The following is a 15280-nucleotide window of genomic DNA, read 5'->3' on the forward strand; positions in this document are numbered from 1 at the left end:
AGGAGTGGGGCGGACCTGGGTTCAAATCCGGGAACATTTGCTCCTCTTGGGCTCCTGTTTCCTCATTTCAGAATAGAGAGAAACATTTCATAGAAAGATCCTGTCTAGTGAACGCATTAATCTCGGTAACCTTTTATGGTGCATACGCAGGCCGGGGTTTGGGAGTCTGTTCTCAAGCTCATTTCCCCCATGGTGTGTGGTCTTGGCGCAGGTCTTTGCCTTCTGTCCGTGCCCCCTCAGCACCTGCCCTCGGGAAGGGAGAGAGTGTTTTGTGTGAATTTCTCCAGGTTCTTCTGAAAAGAAGTTCGTCTTTTTTGTTTTCTTAGAGCACAGTTAATAGGTGTTTGCTCCTTTTCTTCATATTTAATAGGTATGATTTTTTGTTTTTTTAAGAATAGTTTAAGGTTGGGATGCCTGGGTGGCTCAGTTGGTTAAGCAGCTGCCTTCGGCTCAGGTCATGATCCCAGCGTCCTGGGATCGAGTCCTGCATCGGGCTCCTTGCTCTGCAGGGAACCTGCTTCTCCCTCTGACTCTGCCTTCCACACTGTCTGCCTGTGCTCGCTCTTGCTCGCTCTCTCTCTGACAAATAAATAAAATCTTTAAAAAAAAAAAAAGAATAGTTTAAGGTTTACAGAGAACTGAGCAGATACTACCAAGTTTCTATATACCCCTTTATAATTTCCCATTTATTTATTTGAGAGAGAGGGCGGGCGCACATGGCTCACGTGAGCAGGAGATATGACAGAGGGAGAGACAGAATCCCAAGCCTTGAACGTGGAGTTCCAACGCTGGGCTTGATCTCACAGCTCTGAGATCAGGACCTGAGCTGAAATCAAGAGTCTGACCTTGAACCCACGAAGCCGTTCTGGCGCCCCTTCCCCCATTATTGACATCCTGTATGGTGTGTTTGTTTTGATTGATGAACCGATAGTAATACATTGTTATTAACTGAAGTCTGTAATTCACATTAGGATTCCCTGTCTGTGTTGTACATTCTGTGGGTGTGGACACGTGTAGAATGTCATGTGTCCACATTACAGTATCGGACGGAGCAGTTTCACTGCCCAAAAAACCCTCTGTGCTCCACCCACTCCGCTCTCCCTTCTCGGCTCCAGTACCTGGGAGCCACTGAGCTTTTGGCTGTGGCCTTCCTTGTCCTTTACTAGAGTGTCATGTGGTTGGAATCCTAGGGGACGCGGCTGTTTCATTAAACAATAGTCATTGGAGTTTCTTCCATGTATTTCTGTGGGTTGATAGCTGATCTTTCTTTATTGCTAAATAATAGTCCATCCTGTGGATGTGCCCAGTCTGTTTATCCACTGTTTATGGGACATCATGTCTGCTTCCAGTGTTTGACGAATACGAACAAAGCCTTCCACGCTGCTTCCCTTTCGGATGCCCTTGAGCTGCGCCTGCTCGGTGCTGGCTGATGGAATCGGGTTTCTTTATCAGGAAATCCTGGGCACTGCTAGAAAATGCTTCCCTAAGTTGGCCTGTCAATTAAACCTATATATACTTATGTTTTTATTTTTATTTTTTTAGCTTTACTGAGGTAAAAATGATGAATACTGAACTGTGCATTTTAAAGATGTACAGTTGGATAAGTTTTGTCATGTATATATACCTTTGAAACCATCACTTAATTAAGATAATTAATATGTCCATCACCCCAAAAGTCCTTTGTTCCTTTGTAATTTCTCCTTTTTCCTACGGCCAGGCAACCACTGATTTACTTTCTGTTAGTATAAATTGCTTTGCATTTCCTAGAATTTTACAGAAATAGATTCACATGTACTTTTTTTGGTCTGTTTTCTTTGATTCACCATAATTATTTTGGATTCATTCATGCGTGCATAAATAAATAGTTCTTTACATTGTATTGCTGAAAAGTGTTTCATTGGGTGGGCATAGCACAATTTGTTTATTTTTATATATTGCAGCCGAAAACATTGGCATTAAAAAAAAAGAACACTTTTTAATTCTGTAGGGTTTTTCTGAGCTTTTTGGATCTGTTAGAATCAAGAGTAAAACCTGTAGTTTATTTATTTTTTATTTTTCCTATAATTTATCCTAAAACTCTGGGTTAATGTTTATGAACTAGAAAATAAAAGGGATACTTTTTAGGGTGTCCACAAAAGGAAAAAAGAGAAGCAGTTACTAAAGTCACATTCTAGGCAGAAAACAAAACTAGGTCTAAGATTCTTAGGACCTAGAGAGGGAAGGAATACCAGGGATCAAGCTGGGGGGAGAGTAGAGCAAGATTGGGGGGGCCGAGGGAGGGGGAGCAGCCTCAGAGGGGTTGAAGAGAGCTTTGAGCCGCCCCAATAGGCTGTCCTTGAAGGAGTTAACTGATTGTAAGTTACCTTTGTGATCAGTGTGTGGGTTCAGAGGTTGCCTGTTTTCTAAGAAATTCCCTCTGCTGCCAGAGGTTGTTAAATAGGGTTACAGCCTTCTAGTCTGCACCTGGACAAAAGGCTTTAAATAACAAAGCCTAATTAATAAAACAGATTTGGAACTCAGACTAATATAATTAGCTTATCAATAAGTATGAATGACTCTCTGGGTTTTGTGGAGAGAAGAAATTTATCATAAGACTTGGGATTTGGGGCATCTGCCACACAGCCCTGCAGACATTCTCAGGACTTTAACTAGGCCAAAGGGGTGGAATAGTCAGGTCAAAACGTTTGTTACAGGATTCAGTTATGCATTGAAAGTCAGCCAAGAATAGCAGAGCAACTTCTTAAACTTTAAATGTGGCTTTGAGACTGAGGAACTGTGTGGTTTTTTTTTTAAGATTTTATTTTATTTATCAGCACACATTAGCAGTGGGGAGGGGCAGAGGGACGGGGAAAAGCAGATCCTCGCTGAGCAGGGAGCCCCATGCGGGGCTCGATCCCAGGACCCTGAGATCATGACCTGAGCCCAAGGCAAGTACTTAACCGACTGAGCCACCCAGGTGTCCCGAGGAACATAGCCACGTGTGGTTAGGGCTGCTGGTTCCTGGGATGGTTCTGGAGTCCTCTGTTCAGTGATTGGAATGGTGGGTGTTTTCCTTGCTATTCAAATTCATTCCCTCTTCCCCCCTGCTCCCCACTTGTTTTTTGGGTGAAATATATGTAGTCAAATTTGTGTATTTAAGTTAGATGAGTATTTGTTGGAATTCTGTCATCAAATGGAGAATGGTTTAGATGAATATAAATACAGCTATGGTAAGTGGTAATCTATTGGCTTTACAGTTCTTCCTGTTTTATTTAAAGTTTTTTTGTCCTTCACAGTTTTGACTGATTGGCATTTTAAATAGCTCTTGAATTTTTGTGAGAAAATAATTAACTGGAACCTGTTACAATCTCTGATCAGGAGTGGGCACACGATGTCCCGCTGCCTATTTTCTAAAACAGAAAGCTAGAAAATAGTTTTTACATTTTTTAATGGTTAGGGAAAATAGTTTTTTACATTTTTTAATGGTTAGGGAAAATCCCAAAGAATAACGTTTCCTCACATGTACAAAGTGTATGAAGTTCATTTCTTGGTGTCTGTAAGTCAAGTCTCATTGGTGCACAGCTGTGCTCGTTCGTTCCCGTGTTGGTGGCGGCGCCGTGTTCTCGGTGGAGCCTGTCTGGCCTGTGAAGCTGGAAATATTTGTTATCTGGCCCTTCACTTACCGGAAAAGCTTTCTTGCCCCTCTCTCCGATTTTTAAAGGTCTCTATGCAGACACTGGAAACTTACTAGAAACACTGGCCCTTTGTTTTTGATAGAAAGTTTGACAGTGGAGGATGATGAATTGGATGGAGCTCATTTGTTTAGATTTTGAATGCCGCCTCTTTACACAGGCAGAAGAATCTGTGAGCGGATGGGTACAGTTCAGAGCACTGGGAGCCACGGTTCTCTCACTGTTCTGAGGCCCCCAGAGCACCACAGGGCTGTAAGATATTTTTAATTTTGGAGGAAACACGGGGATAGTCATCATTTCTTGGACACTGTGCAAGCTTCCAGCCCACGGTGGCTCACATTTTAAGATTAGATCACACTGCATTTTTTTTCTTTTTTAAGATTTTATTTATTTGAGAGAGAGAGAGAGAGTGCACATGCACATTTGGAGGGGGAACAAGAAAGAGAGGGAGAAGCAGACTCCCCGCTGAGCTGGGAGCCCGGCGTGGGACTCGGTCCCAGGGATCACGCTCTGAACTGAAGGCAGCTACCCAACTGACTGAGGCTCCCGGGCACCTTTGAATTTTTTTTTTTTTAAGATTTTTAAAAATTTATTTATTTGACACAGAGAGAGATCACAAGTAGGCAGAGAGGCAGGAGGAAGCAGGCTCTCTGCTGAGCAGAGAGCCCGATGCAGGGCTTGATCCCAGGACCCTGGGATCATGACCTGAGCCGAAGGCAGAGGCTTTAACCCACTGAGCCACGCAGGTGCCCCTTGAATTTCTTTTAATGGTGTGATGATCTTTGTGGAGCCGGGTTTTTGCTGGCTGCTATGCTAAAAAGCCATTGCCACCTGAGAACAGTGAGCAGCAGGAAATCCGAGAACGAGTGTCCACTGTGATTCCAGGCCTCCGTAGGACCCAAGTACACAGGCTCCCAGGTAATCCTTGGTATTTAGGAAGGAAGCAAAAACACGTTTTCCCTCAACTTAAATGTGTTATTGTTTCAGATGGTTACTGAGTTCTTAGGACGCACATGCTTTTTAAGTTGTTTGGCCCTTATAATAAATGGTATTTCGTTTGGCTTTGGGGCACCGTGGAGAAGTTACTGCGATTTTAAGGATGCTGTAAAGGGAAGTTTGGGAAAACCTCTGACGTCAAGCTCCCTGTGACCAAGCCTAAGGACCAAGAATCAGAAATGGCATCAGTGATGATCTTTAAGACAGCAAACAAACTGAAATCACCCCGGGCTATTGTGGGAGATGTCAGTCTTGAGGGCTTTGCAGGAACCGGACACAGTTGAACGCAGGCGGGCCCCAGTTTTCTCATCCAGGCCAGAAAGCAGAAGGCGCAGTTAATCAAGCAGGCTGGACCGCTAGATCGTACTTGGAGTTTGGGTTTGAAAGCTCGAGAGCTCCGTGTCAGTCTGTTAAATTGCATTATTAAAAGTTTCCAGGTAGCCTTACTTGGAAATTCTTAAAAGGAATACTTTACGAATACTGTAAGATAGAGGATTCTAGAAGACCTTACTAAATCAAGACTTCCGCTGTACGATTGGCTGCACACCTCATGGAGAGAAGAAATGGTTTGATGTTTGTCTTTAACCAGGAACACCTGAAACTATCCTGCTGTTATGAGTTGATGACTTTGCTTTAGCCAAATGTAAATATGCTATTTTTTTTTTTTTTAAGATTTTATCTGTTTCTCTGAGAGAGAGAGCACATGCGCACGTGTTCGTGAGCTGGGGGAGGGACAGAGGCATAGGGAGAAGCAGACTGCCCACTGAGCAGGGAGCCCGATCCGGGGGCTCGGTCCCAGGACCCTGAGATCATGCCCCGAGCCGAAGGCAGACACTTAACTGACTAATCCACCCAGGTGCCTCTCTCATTTTTTTTTTTTTAAATTAAGTAAGCTCTACATTGAGCATGGAACTTGTACTCGTGACCCTGAGATCAAGAGTCACATGTTCTACCGACTGAGCCAGCCAGGTGCCCCAAACATGCTAAGTTTTTAATAGATTTACATGATTACTTTTCTTCTAAGGATAATTCTTTGTCTTCCTGCTTGTTTTGTTCTTAGAGCAATGGTTCAGATGCTGAGAAGTTCTGGGACTTTTGCTGCCTGTTGTGTAATAGTGACTTCTAGTCATTTCTGTGCTGTGAACCAGGAACAGCTGGTTAGTGGGATCCTTAGTGCTGTGTGTGCAGGATAAAATCCAGCCTGGGGCTCACTGGCCTTTGTGGGGCGGGGCAGGGCAGGGACACTTGGGGGTGACCAGCTCTTGCTGGGGTTGTTCCTGCTCCTTGGTCCTTTCCTCACTAAATTTTTTTGCGGGGGGCGGATCATGTGCTAGCGTTTATTTCTAGGACCCAAAGTGTTAGGAAAATTTATGGTAGAAAATCTTAAAATGGGCAGAACTTCCTGCAGTGCTAATTCGTGTCACTCCTCCTTTGCCAGGCACCTTGGTGAGGGCCCTCCCATGCCACCTTTTGTTCAGGTCTGTGACAAAGAGCACTGTCTCTTGGAGTGGCGTTAAGCTCCGGTTGGGTCTCCCTGGCCCCAGATACTTTAAGAGGACAGAAAATACCCTACCATTGTGTGGTTTTTTGACGCTATTTAAAATGATCATAGTATGGTTAAATAAGATTAATGACTTCTCTGGAATGAAACTTCCTACATGAGAAGTCTTTTTAATATTGTGGGTAATTTTACCACGCAGTTCTTTGCCAGGCCGCGGAGAACTGTGCCGCTGCTGTCACTGCTGGTCGTCTGAAGGCCAGTGAAAGGGCAGGTGTAGCGGAGCCCGGTGCGGGCTGCGGGCAGGGGACACGGATGGGCACTGCGCAGTGACTGCTCCCTGTTGGAGGCCTGGCGCGCTCAGTGGCTCCATGCCCTGCGTCCATGTGCTGTTTTCTAACTGAAAATACATGGATTTTAAAAGAAATTCTGAATTCTTCTGTCCTTTCACAATACTGTTTCCTGCGGAGAACTCTTGGAGCCCAAGAGTGGAGATGTGAGCGAGGGCACTGGTGACGCACACGCGCCCTCTCAGTATTTGCACACTTCTCCGGAGCGCCGCATGGCATGTGTGTTTTCACAGTAATATGGCTGGTTTCCGTCACGGTGTGGTGGCGGTGAGGGCGCGTGTTGTAGAGAGGCATGGCAAAAAGAAGGTGCTTCTGGTGGAAACGGTCTCCACCGTTTGCACTTGGGAGCGTGTCGGCGCCTGGTGTGTGAGCGGCGCGCCTGCCATCTGTTCTTTGCTGTAGCTGTGCCTTCCGCAGTGCAGCGCACTCCTACTCCAACGGGGAGGCCCTGGGAGAGAATCCAAGTGCTTTCGCCTGATTACTGGGGCTTTCATCTCCCTGCCGTCCTCATCCTTAGAGCTCACAGCCCTGGAGGCTGAAGTCACGCCTTCTTCACACTAAATGGTCCCTGGAAAGAAGGTGTGATCAGAACCATGGGATTTGAGGCTTTCTCAGATGAAATCCATAATTTAAACTTCAAATGTGTTTGATCTCAGAGGGAGATGGCTTGGATTGACCAGATATTTACAGATTTCTTTTTAGCTTTAGTGGAGCCATGGTGTGTTCTCGTTTGAGGTTCCCGGTCGGTGTTCCAGTCTGCCGTGGCTGGACACGTGGCTCTCACTGAAAACAGTGGTTGAGGACAAGGATTTGGCTGTAAATGCAGCACTTCCTTCCCCCGGTTGTGCGCTCTGTGCTACCCTCGTGCACTTGCTCATGCCCTTGGGCTCCTTTGAAAAATCAAAAATGAATTTGGATGAATAAAGTATAACGTAGCCAACCAGGACCACAGCTTTTCTTTAAAAGGGCTCACCCTTTCAAAAATGTACGTTTGTAAATATCCTGTTAAGTATGAACACGTGCATTTCCAAGTAGCCCGTAACTCGGAACCCCTTCTGTGGACGAAACAGAAGCAGTCGTGGAGGTAGCGGAGCCCACCACCCACCTGAGCTCTGGCTTGTGAGGAGAGAGGGTCAGGCCCCAGGTTCCCGGGCAGTGGACACTTTCCGTATCTATAGTTCGCCGAGCTGTTGGTATGCTTTTGGGTTTCAGCACCAGACCTAGGGCTTGGAGCGCTTCTCGGAGGGTCCTCCTGGGCCTGGGCCCGGCCCGCTTCTGAGAAACCTCCCTTCTGTAAGCAGGTCTGTAAGGCCACCCCGGGCTGTGCGCGCTTTGCTCCGCTCTGCAGGTGCACGTGGGGCAGGGCTGTGCGCGCTTTGCTCCGCTCTGCAGGTGCACGTGGGGCAGGGCTGTGCGCGCTTTGCTCCGCTCTGCAGGTGCACGTGGGGCAGGCCTTTCACCACCGGCCGGAGCCCTTCCCCCGGGCTCTCTCAGGCAGCGTAGCGCCAGGACAGTTCCTAGACCCTTGTCCCCTCCTCCCTGTCTTCTCTCCCGCTGCTGTCTACAGCATGTGTGTTCCTGTCTCGTCTCTCAAGCAGCCCCATCCCCGTGTCCTGCGCTCTTGTGTTTGCTGGGGTCGTAACGCGGGGCTTCGATGGTGGGCCCTGCCTGTCCCTGTCCCTGCCCGTCCCACAGTCTGTGAAGTGTGGAATCCCAACTCCGAGGGACCTGGGTCACTTTGCTTTCATATTTGCTTCCTTGAGCCCTAGTGACTTCTGACACACACTTCAGCCATGTTTATTTAGTTTTTTTCCCTTATGGATTCTTCGTGGGGTAGAACCAGGTATGTGTCTAAGTGAGTTTGATGGTCGTGTCCAGTGCCGTAGAATATTCAAGTCGTTACACGGACAGCAGCTGGCTTAGTTTGTTGGCTAGATTGTGTACGGACGTAGTTCAATTTAAGGCTAGATTCTTTAAATGGAATTTCTTTTAAATGGGTTTTCCTGGCAGAATGTGCTGTTAAGCTCATTAATTCTCAAGTTGAAATGTCTTCACTAAAATATGGTTTTCTTCAGCACAGTACAAGCTTCTCACATCTCCAAATTGCATCCAAAGGTTGGTTAAAAACTGAAAGTACTGTTGCCAGGCTCCCGAGTTACAGGCTCAGAAATCCCTTTGGCAAGAGGAAGAGTGGGTGTAGGAAGGTGGGAGGCAGCTGAGGCACCCAGAAGGCTGCGTTCCTCTAGGGGCGAATGGGCCGGGCCCTGGGTTTGTTTTGTTAGTGAGACAATCGCTGTGTTAAACGAAAAGCTTGAGCGAATGATGGTAACAGCTCTCTGGCAAAAGCAACTTTTCCTTTTTAAGAGATAGCGAAGGGGCGCCTGGGTGGCTCAGTGGGTTAAGCCGCTGCCTTCGGCTCAGGTCATGATCTCAGGGTCCTGGGATCGAGTCCCGCATCGGGCTCTCTGCTCAGCAGGGAGCCTGCTTCCTCCTCTCTCTCTCTGCCTGCCTCTCTGCCTACTTGAAATCTCTCTCTGTCAAATAAATAAATAAATCTTTAAAAAAAAAAAAAAAAGAGATAGCGAAGAACATTTCTCTCTCTCTCGGAGAAGTTCCCTCTGGAAGAGTTAATCCTGTTCAGCCTTTCTTGATTTTTGTGTTTGATAAATGCTGAGTGCGAGGAAGTGACTTGATACGGCGGACAGTCTCGAGAGAGAAGACTTTTGGAAATCCCTGCGGCTCCCCTCGGGCGGTCTGAACCCAGTGCGAGTGGAAGCCTGGGTTCTCGCTCCGTTCTCCCGGAGACACTTCTGAGCGCCGAGAGAAGACTTGCCGGCCTGTTTGCTTGGGCTCATTGGCCCAAACAAGGTTTTAAAAATAGGGAAGCTTCACACAGACATTCCCACTGCTGTCTTCTCTTAAACAGCCAGAAGCTGGAGCTCTCTGGGTCTCAGAGCTCTGGTGGCAGGGCTGGGCAGGGGGCCCCCGTACGGACCCTGGGCACGGGTCCCTGGTGCTGGGCTGCACACCCGGCCGCTCTTGGGCCGGGGCCTGAGCAAACCTCAGGTTTGTGCAGTTCCACGTCTCAGGTATGACGGTGTCGTCCTCAGTCAGTTACGTACAGAAGCATTGCTGGTTTCCACATGGCCCCCCCAAGGTGCCTTCTCCTGTTAACATTTTTCCCAACTTTTCCTTTCGAGAAATTTCCATTTTTAAAAAACTTGAAGTATAGTGAATACCTGTATACATTTCCACTTAGATCAGTTAGCACATTTGCTTGCTTTCTTACACACACTCCCATACAGACGCACACACACGGCATATGTTTGCAGAACCATCTGAAAGTCAAGTTGTGTATATGGTAACACTGTTGACCTAAATGCTAATGCACGTATTGCCTAAGAAGAGAACTTCTGCCTGACAGTCGCCATCATCACAGGGAGAGGTTTAACAGCGACAGAGTGATACTGTGACAGAGTGATACTGTTTCATGTGTGATGCGTGGTCACATTTCCTTAAGTTCTCTGTACAGCTATTTTATTCTAATCAAAGAGCCAGTGTGTTCAGTGGTCTTGTCTCTTTAGTTGCCTTTATTCTAGATCGTTCTCTGCTTTTTTTTTGTTCATCTTTCAAACATTAGCATTTTTCATTTAATTTTTTTTTTCCATTTATTTTTAAGAGTGCAGGCTGGTGGTTCTGCGCAGTGTTCTGTAGCCTGGCCCCGTCTGGTTGGTTCCTCGCGATGAGCTCCAGGCTCACCATTTCGTTGTGAGGACCACGCCTGCTGTGCGTGCTCCCCGCCTGGCCCGTCAGCTTGTGGGTCCTGAGTTGAACTGTTCAGTCCAGGTGGCGTCTGCTCGATCTCTCTGCATAAAGGCCCCTTTGTCCCCTCACGAGTGAGACTGCGGGACGATCGGCACGATCGTGTGAGACTGCGATGCCCCATCTGACAGCCACCCCCAGCAGTGCCATTTGAGGGTCCTTGTCTGCACCCGTGACCGAGGATTGGTGCTTGCACAGCCGGGATTCTCCAGTTGTGTCGTTCGCTCTGGTGGTTATTGGGTGACAATTTCCCACATGATTTCCTCCCCTGCCCGTTTTTCTTGAGTATTCCTCTGAGGCTTATAAAGCTTCACTGTCTTTTCTCTTTCTGGTGCTCAAATGACCCCAGGGTTGGGGGAGGGGAACCCCTGCAGGTTGGTTTTGTGTCCTTTTCTCCTGTCTCCATTGGTCACCGAGCACATCCTTGATTTCTGATAAGTTCTGCAGATTCACCTTGACCTTCCCTTCCTCCAGACCTGTCATCGGCCACTTCACGGTGTGTGCGTTCCTCCGTGGTAGGGGTGGTATTTAGAAACCACAATCTAGATGCCATGTTTCTCGTGGCTGCTGAGATGTCATTGCTTCTAGGCCCTTCTGTGGCTAAAACTAGAACATGTATTAATGTTTGTAATTAAATTGGAGTGCTGCTATTTTTCAGAGGTTGTAGCAGCTTAGTAGGTTTTAATTGGTACTGGAAACCTGGAATCTGGGATCTGTAAGCAATTTCAGAGACTTAAGGCTTTCTGCAGGCTTCTAGAAAGTTAGGGTTTTCTGTGCCAATGGTATGCAGAATTCCTTAATCTTATATATATCTCTTGAAAGATGGGCCCAGGTTAGGTGAGCACAGAAACAAAAAGCTGGATTCGTTGGTTTATTTAGTAAGGTTTTATTCCATAAGTCAAAGAACGTTTATCCAACAGTGACGTTGTTTTAGGCGATGCCAAGAGAAATGGCATTTGGTGTCTGCTCTGTGGCTGAGGAACGGGTCTGGGGCAGGGTGACCGGGGCAGACGAGGGGCAGACGAGCGAGCAGGAGCGCGTGGAGGGAGGGAGGTGGGTGCTTCCGGCCTGTGCTCGCAGGGCTGCCGCCTAAGGTGCGCGTGAGGGTCTGTGCACAGGCATCCCCGCGGCCGGATGGCTTTACCTGGAACGCAGCGTTTGTACTGTGTTTTGAATCATGGGCCAGGCTGCGTGGGAAATGCCCTGCGCCGGCCACTCTTTTTCAGGAGTTTAAAAGCTGTTGTGGGTATTTGGAAAGTGATCTAATAGGCCTTTGGGTAGGAGAGACCCTAGCTTATGCCGTTTCTTGGCGAGTGCTTGCTTTTCCTTTATGTAACCTAAAGAGAATTGTTTGGGGGCTCCTGGGTGGCTCAGTGGGTTAAAGAGAATTGTTTTGTTTAAAGCCCTAGTGTTCTTGGGTTTTCAGTATGTCAGGGTGTTGCACTGTACAAAGCCAGATTTATTTGTTTGTTTGTTTGTTTGATGCATTACAGTTTGGAAGTCGGTTTAGATGGTTTTCAGTGGCTGTAGAACAAATGATAACAAATTTTTTTTCTAGAATTCATGTCTGTAGTGCTTTAACAAATTTTAGGGCCTCCTTGAGACTTTTCTGTGGTGTTATCTGAGCACTTGGATAAACTTCTTAAATGTTGTTTATTTAAAATGCATTAAGAGACAAATACTGTGTGATTTATCAAGACTATAGTAGTAGTGGGATTCAGAACGTATTTGAGTGGAGGAGGGAAGTAGATAAATATGAAGAATGTTTCTGACTCTCAAAGTAAAAACATTCAAAAAACCAAATACAACTGGTGGCCACATAAATTTGGCCTCCCTTCCAGACTGCCCTACGCAAGACTGTCATTAATTTTCTGAGAAGGCGACTCTCGTCACATGGTGCAGTTCCTTCCTTCTCTATCCCGTGCAGAGATGGTCAGCTCCAGGGCGACCAGCACTGCACCCCCAGGGCCTGGCCATGTGGTCAGTCCCAGTAGAGACCTGCCTTGTCACAGTGTCACTGCAGCCCACCGCCCCCCCCCCCGCCCCCCACCAGCTTTAGGTGCCTCTTTGCATCCCGACATTCCCTTGAGGTGCGCTCCTGGGTTCTCTTTCCTGGAAATCTCTCCCCTCCTTGCTGATTATGAACAGACCAGTGTCAGCGCTTCCTCTTCCGTGCAGCCTTCCCAGACCACGAACTCTCCAAAGCTTGAGGGCATTCTCTTTCTCCTGAAGCCTTTTATGCACTTGATTATTCTTAGGACATGCTTTTGCGTTACCCTGACTCCCTTTCCTGAACCGGCTGCTTCCATTTCTCCTCCCTCCCACACCCGCTAGCGTGGGATCTGCTGAATACAGAGATGGCGGCAGCACAGCCCAAAGGTTTCGGCTGCTGTAACCCTGCGGTGTTACGGAGGGGGAGGAGAGGTGTACAGGGCTTGCGGGTCACCTGCAGCAGGACTAGTGAAAACCAGCTGGAGGAGGGTTAGCGGGTGGCTCTGGTGCTTTACGGGGTTTTAGCAAAGGTGTGATCAGAGTATTACTTCTGTTCACACATCAGGCGTCTTCATGGGGCCCATCAGGAAACTTCTGCAGAAGCAGCACTCTCGTTAGTTTGCTGATGCCCCAGACCACTCGCGCCTAGTCCAAGGGAGATCAGAGCAGTCTGCGTTGCCTTCAGATTTTCATTCATCTTTTTAATACCGTACAGTTCTTAAGTCTGTGCTTGGTTGTGATTGAGGTGGGAAGTCAGCCTCTCCTCCCCCACATTGTTAGGCCACCTGCTGGAGGAGTGATGCCCGGGCCCTGGGCTTCTTTTTTATTCTCCTTCTTACAGCCCCGCACTTGTCATCCTGAGTCCAGTGGTTTCCCGCTCACACACCCCTGTGAGATGCTGGGTGGCTTAGGTTTTAGTGTGAATGTAGCAAGGTCTTCAGCGAAGATACCTTCACAGATGAATAAACACACACACACACACACACACACACACGGCAAACTCAGATGCCTGAGTGCATGTTCTGAAAGCTTGGATGAATTATATAACAAGTAAAATTTTCTTTTCTTTCTTAATTAAGTTTTTAATTTTGTGATAATTGAAGATTCACGATATATTGATAATACATTATTCATAAGGAATAAGACGGAGAGATGCTGTATGCGCTTCAACCATTTTCCCCCACCGGTAGCATTTTAGGAAACTCTGGTACATCGTGGGAACCAGGGCTTGATGTTGACGCAGTGAAGATAACAGAACAGTTTCCAAGCAGCTTTCTTTGTTATCCTGTTCTGGTCACACCCCACCCCCTGCCCTTACCCCACAGCAACCACTCATCTGTTCTCCATTTCTCCAGTGGTGTCATTTCTTTCTTTTTTTAAGAGTTTATTTAATTTATTTTATGGGAAGAGAGGCAGAGGGGGAGAGAGAGAATCTCAAGCAGACTCAGTGCTAAGTGTGGAACCCAACATGGGGCTCAATCCCATGACCCTGAGATCAGGAGCTGAACTGAAACTAAGAGCCGGACACTCAACTGACTGAGCCTTCCAGGTGCCCTTATGGTGGTGTCATTTCAAGAAGGTTACAAAAATGCTTAAGTCCTTGATCCATTTTGACTTAATTTTTATATAAGGCATGTGCGTGGTTTAGGTCCACTTTTAGTCCCGAGGTCCATTTTTTTTTTTTCTTGCCTATCGGTGTGCAATTTTTCCAGTAATATTTGTTGGGAAAAAAGGCTATACTTCTTCGATTGAATTGCTTTTGCACCTTTGTCAAAAACCAGTTGGGCGTATTTGTGTGTTGGTTTACGGCGCTCTGTCTGTCCGTCGGTCTCTGGGTCTATCCCTCTGCCAGTGCCAAGAGCCTGGATCACTGTAGCTGTGTAGTTGGCGCCGATACCATATCATGTAAAGTGACTCCTCCCAATATAGTCTTCTATCGTTACAGCTATTTCAGTTTTTCTGCTTTTCCTTAACAGTTTTAAAATAATCTTGTCTGTAGCTTAAAAAATAATAAGCCTTTCCGGGATTTTGTAGGAATTATGTTAAACCTCTGTATCCATATGGGGAGAGTTGACATCTTTACTGTGTTGAGTCTCCCAATCCATGAACATAGAATGTCTTTTTTTTTTGAACAGAAGTTTATAATGTAAAAAGGAAGATGGCTCTGATGTAACATGTTGACATGTATTAAGAGATGCTTTTTTTCCCAGGGAGAATATCAGTGTTGCGTCTCTGTTCAATTTCTTTTTTAAAAAATTCTTTTACAGGCCTATGAAAGGAGGTTTCCTACATGTCCTTTGATCCCGATGTTTGTGGACAGTGACACTGTGAATGAGTTCAAGAGTGAAGATGGGGCTATTCACGTTATAGAACGGCGCTGTAAGCTGGACATAGACGCACCGAGGCTGCTTAAAAAGGTGCCTGTGGGGACACCTTAGGCCATCCCCAAACTAGAGGAACTTATATTCAAAGCCCGTGTTGCATTTGGTGTTATTAATAAGTCCTTTCTCTCTTCATTTTGTTTTCTAAAGATTGCGGGAGTTGATTATGTTTATTTTGTCCAGAAAAACTCACTGAATTCTCGGGAACGAACTTTGCACATTGAGGCTCACAATGAAACATTTTCTAATCGGGTCATTATCAATGAGCACTGCTGCTACACCGTGAGTAACTGGCCTTCGGGGACAGACACGCATGCGGCCGCCGCACTCTGGGTAGAGGGTTGCTTGGCCCCCACTTGTCACCGCAATCCGCTGCCTCGTCTCGGAGGGCGGCTCTGCAGCAGCTGTGGTCCCTCATTTTTCGTTGGTGGGATCAGCAAGGTGGCGGGTGTGCTTTATTGCAGAATGGACTACGTTATGGTAGCAGTTAAGGGAGCCTGGTGATGCCTTGATTTGTCTTTAAATGTTACCTTAATGTGTCCCTTTCCCTCGGGCGCCACTCTGACACTC

At 46.9% G+C, this 15280-nt stretch overlaps 1 protein-coding gene across 5 annotated transcripts in view; it reads left to right on the forward strand.

The window, feature by feature from the left end:
• SEC14L1 (SEC14 like lipid binding 1) overlaps positions 1–15280 on the forward strand; it is a 74116-nt gene that overhangs the window by 20653 nt on the left and 38183 nt on the right. For all 5 annotated transcript variants that reach the window (XM_082705350.1, XM_082705353.1, XM_082705352.1 and 2 more), the window contains exons 4-5: positions 14597–14746; positions 14861–14992. In XM_082705350.1, coding sequence (XP_082561476.1) covers positions 14597–14746; positions 14861–14992 — 282 coding nt within the window. The remainder of the gene's footprint in view (positions 1–14596; positions 14747–14860; positions 14993–15280) is intronic.

This window comes from Mustela nivalis (genome assembly GCF_964662115.1).
Source record: "Mustela nivalis genome assembly, chromosome: 17".
Lineage (NCBI taxonomy): Eukaryota > Metazoa > Chordata > Mammalia > Carnivora > Mustelidae > Mustela > Mustela nivalis.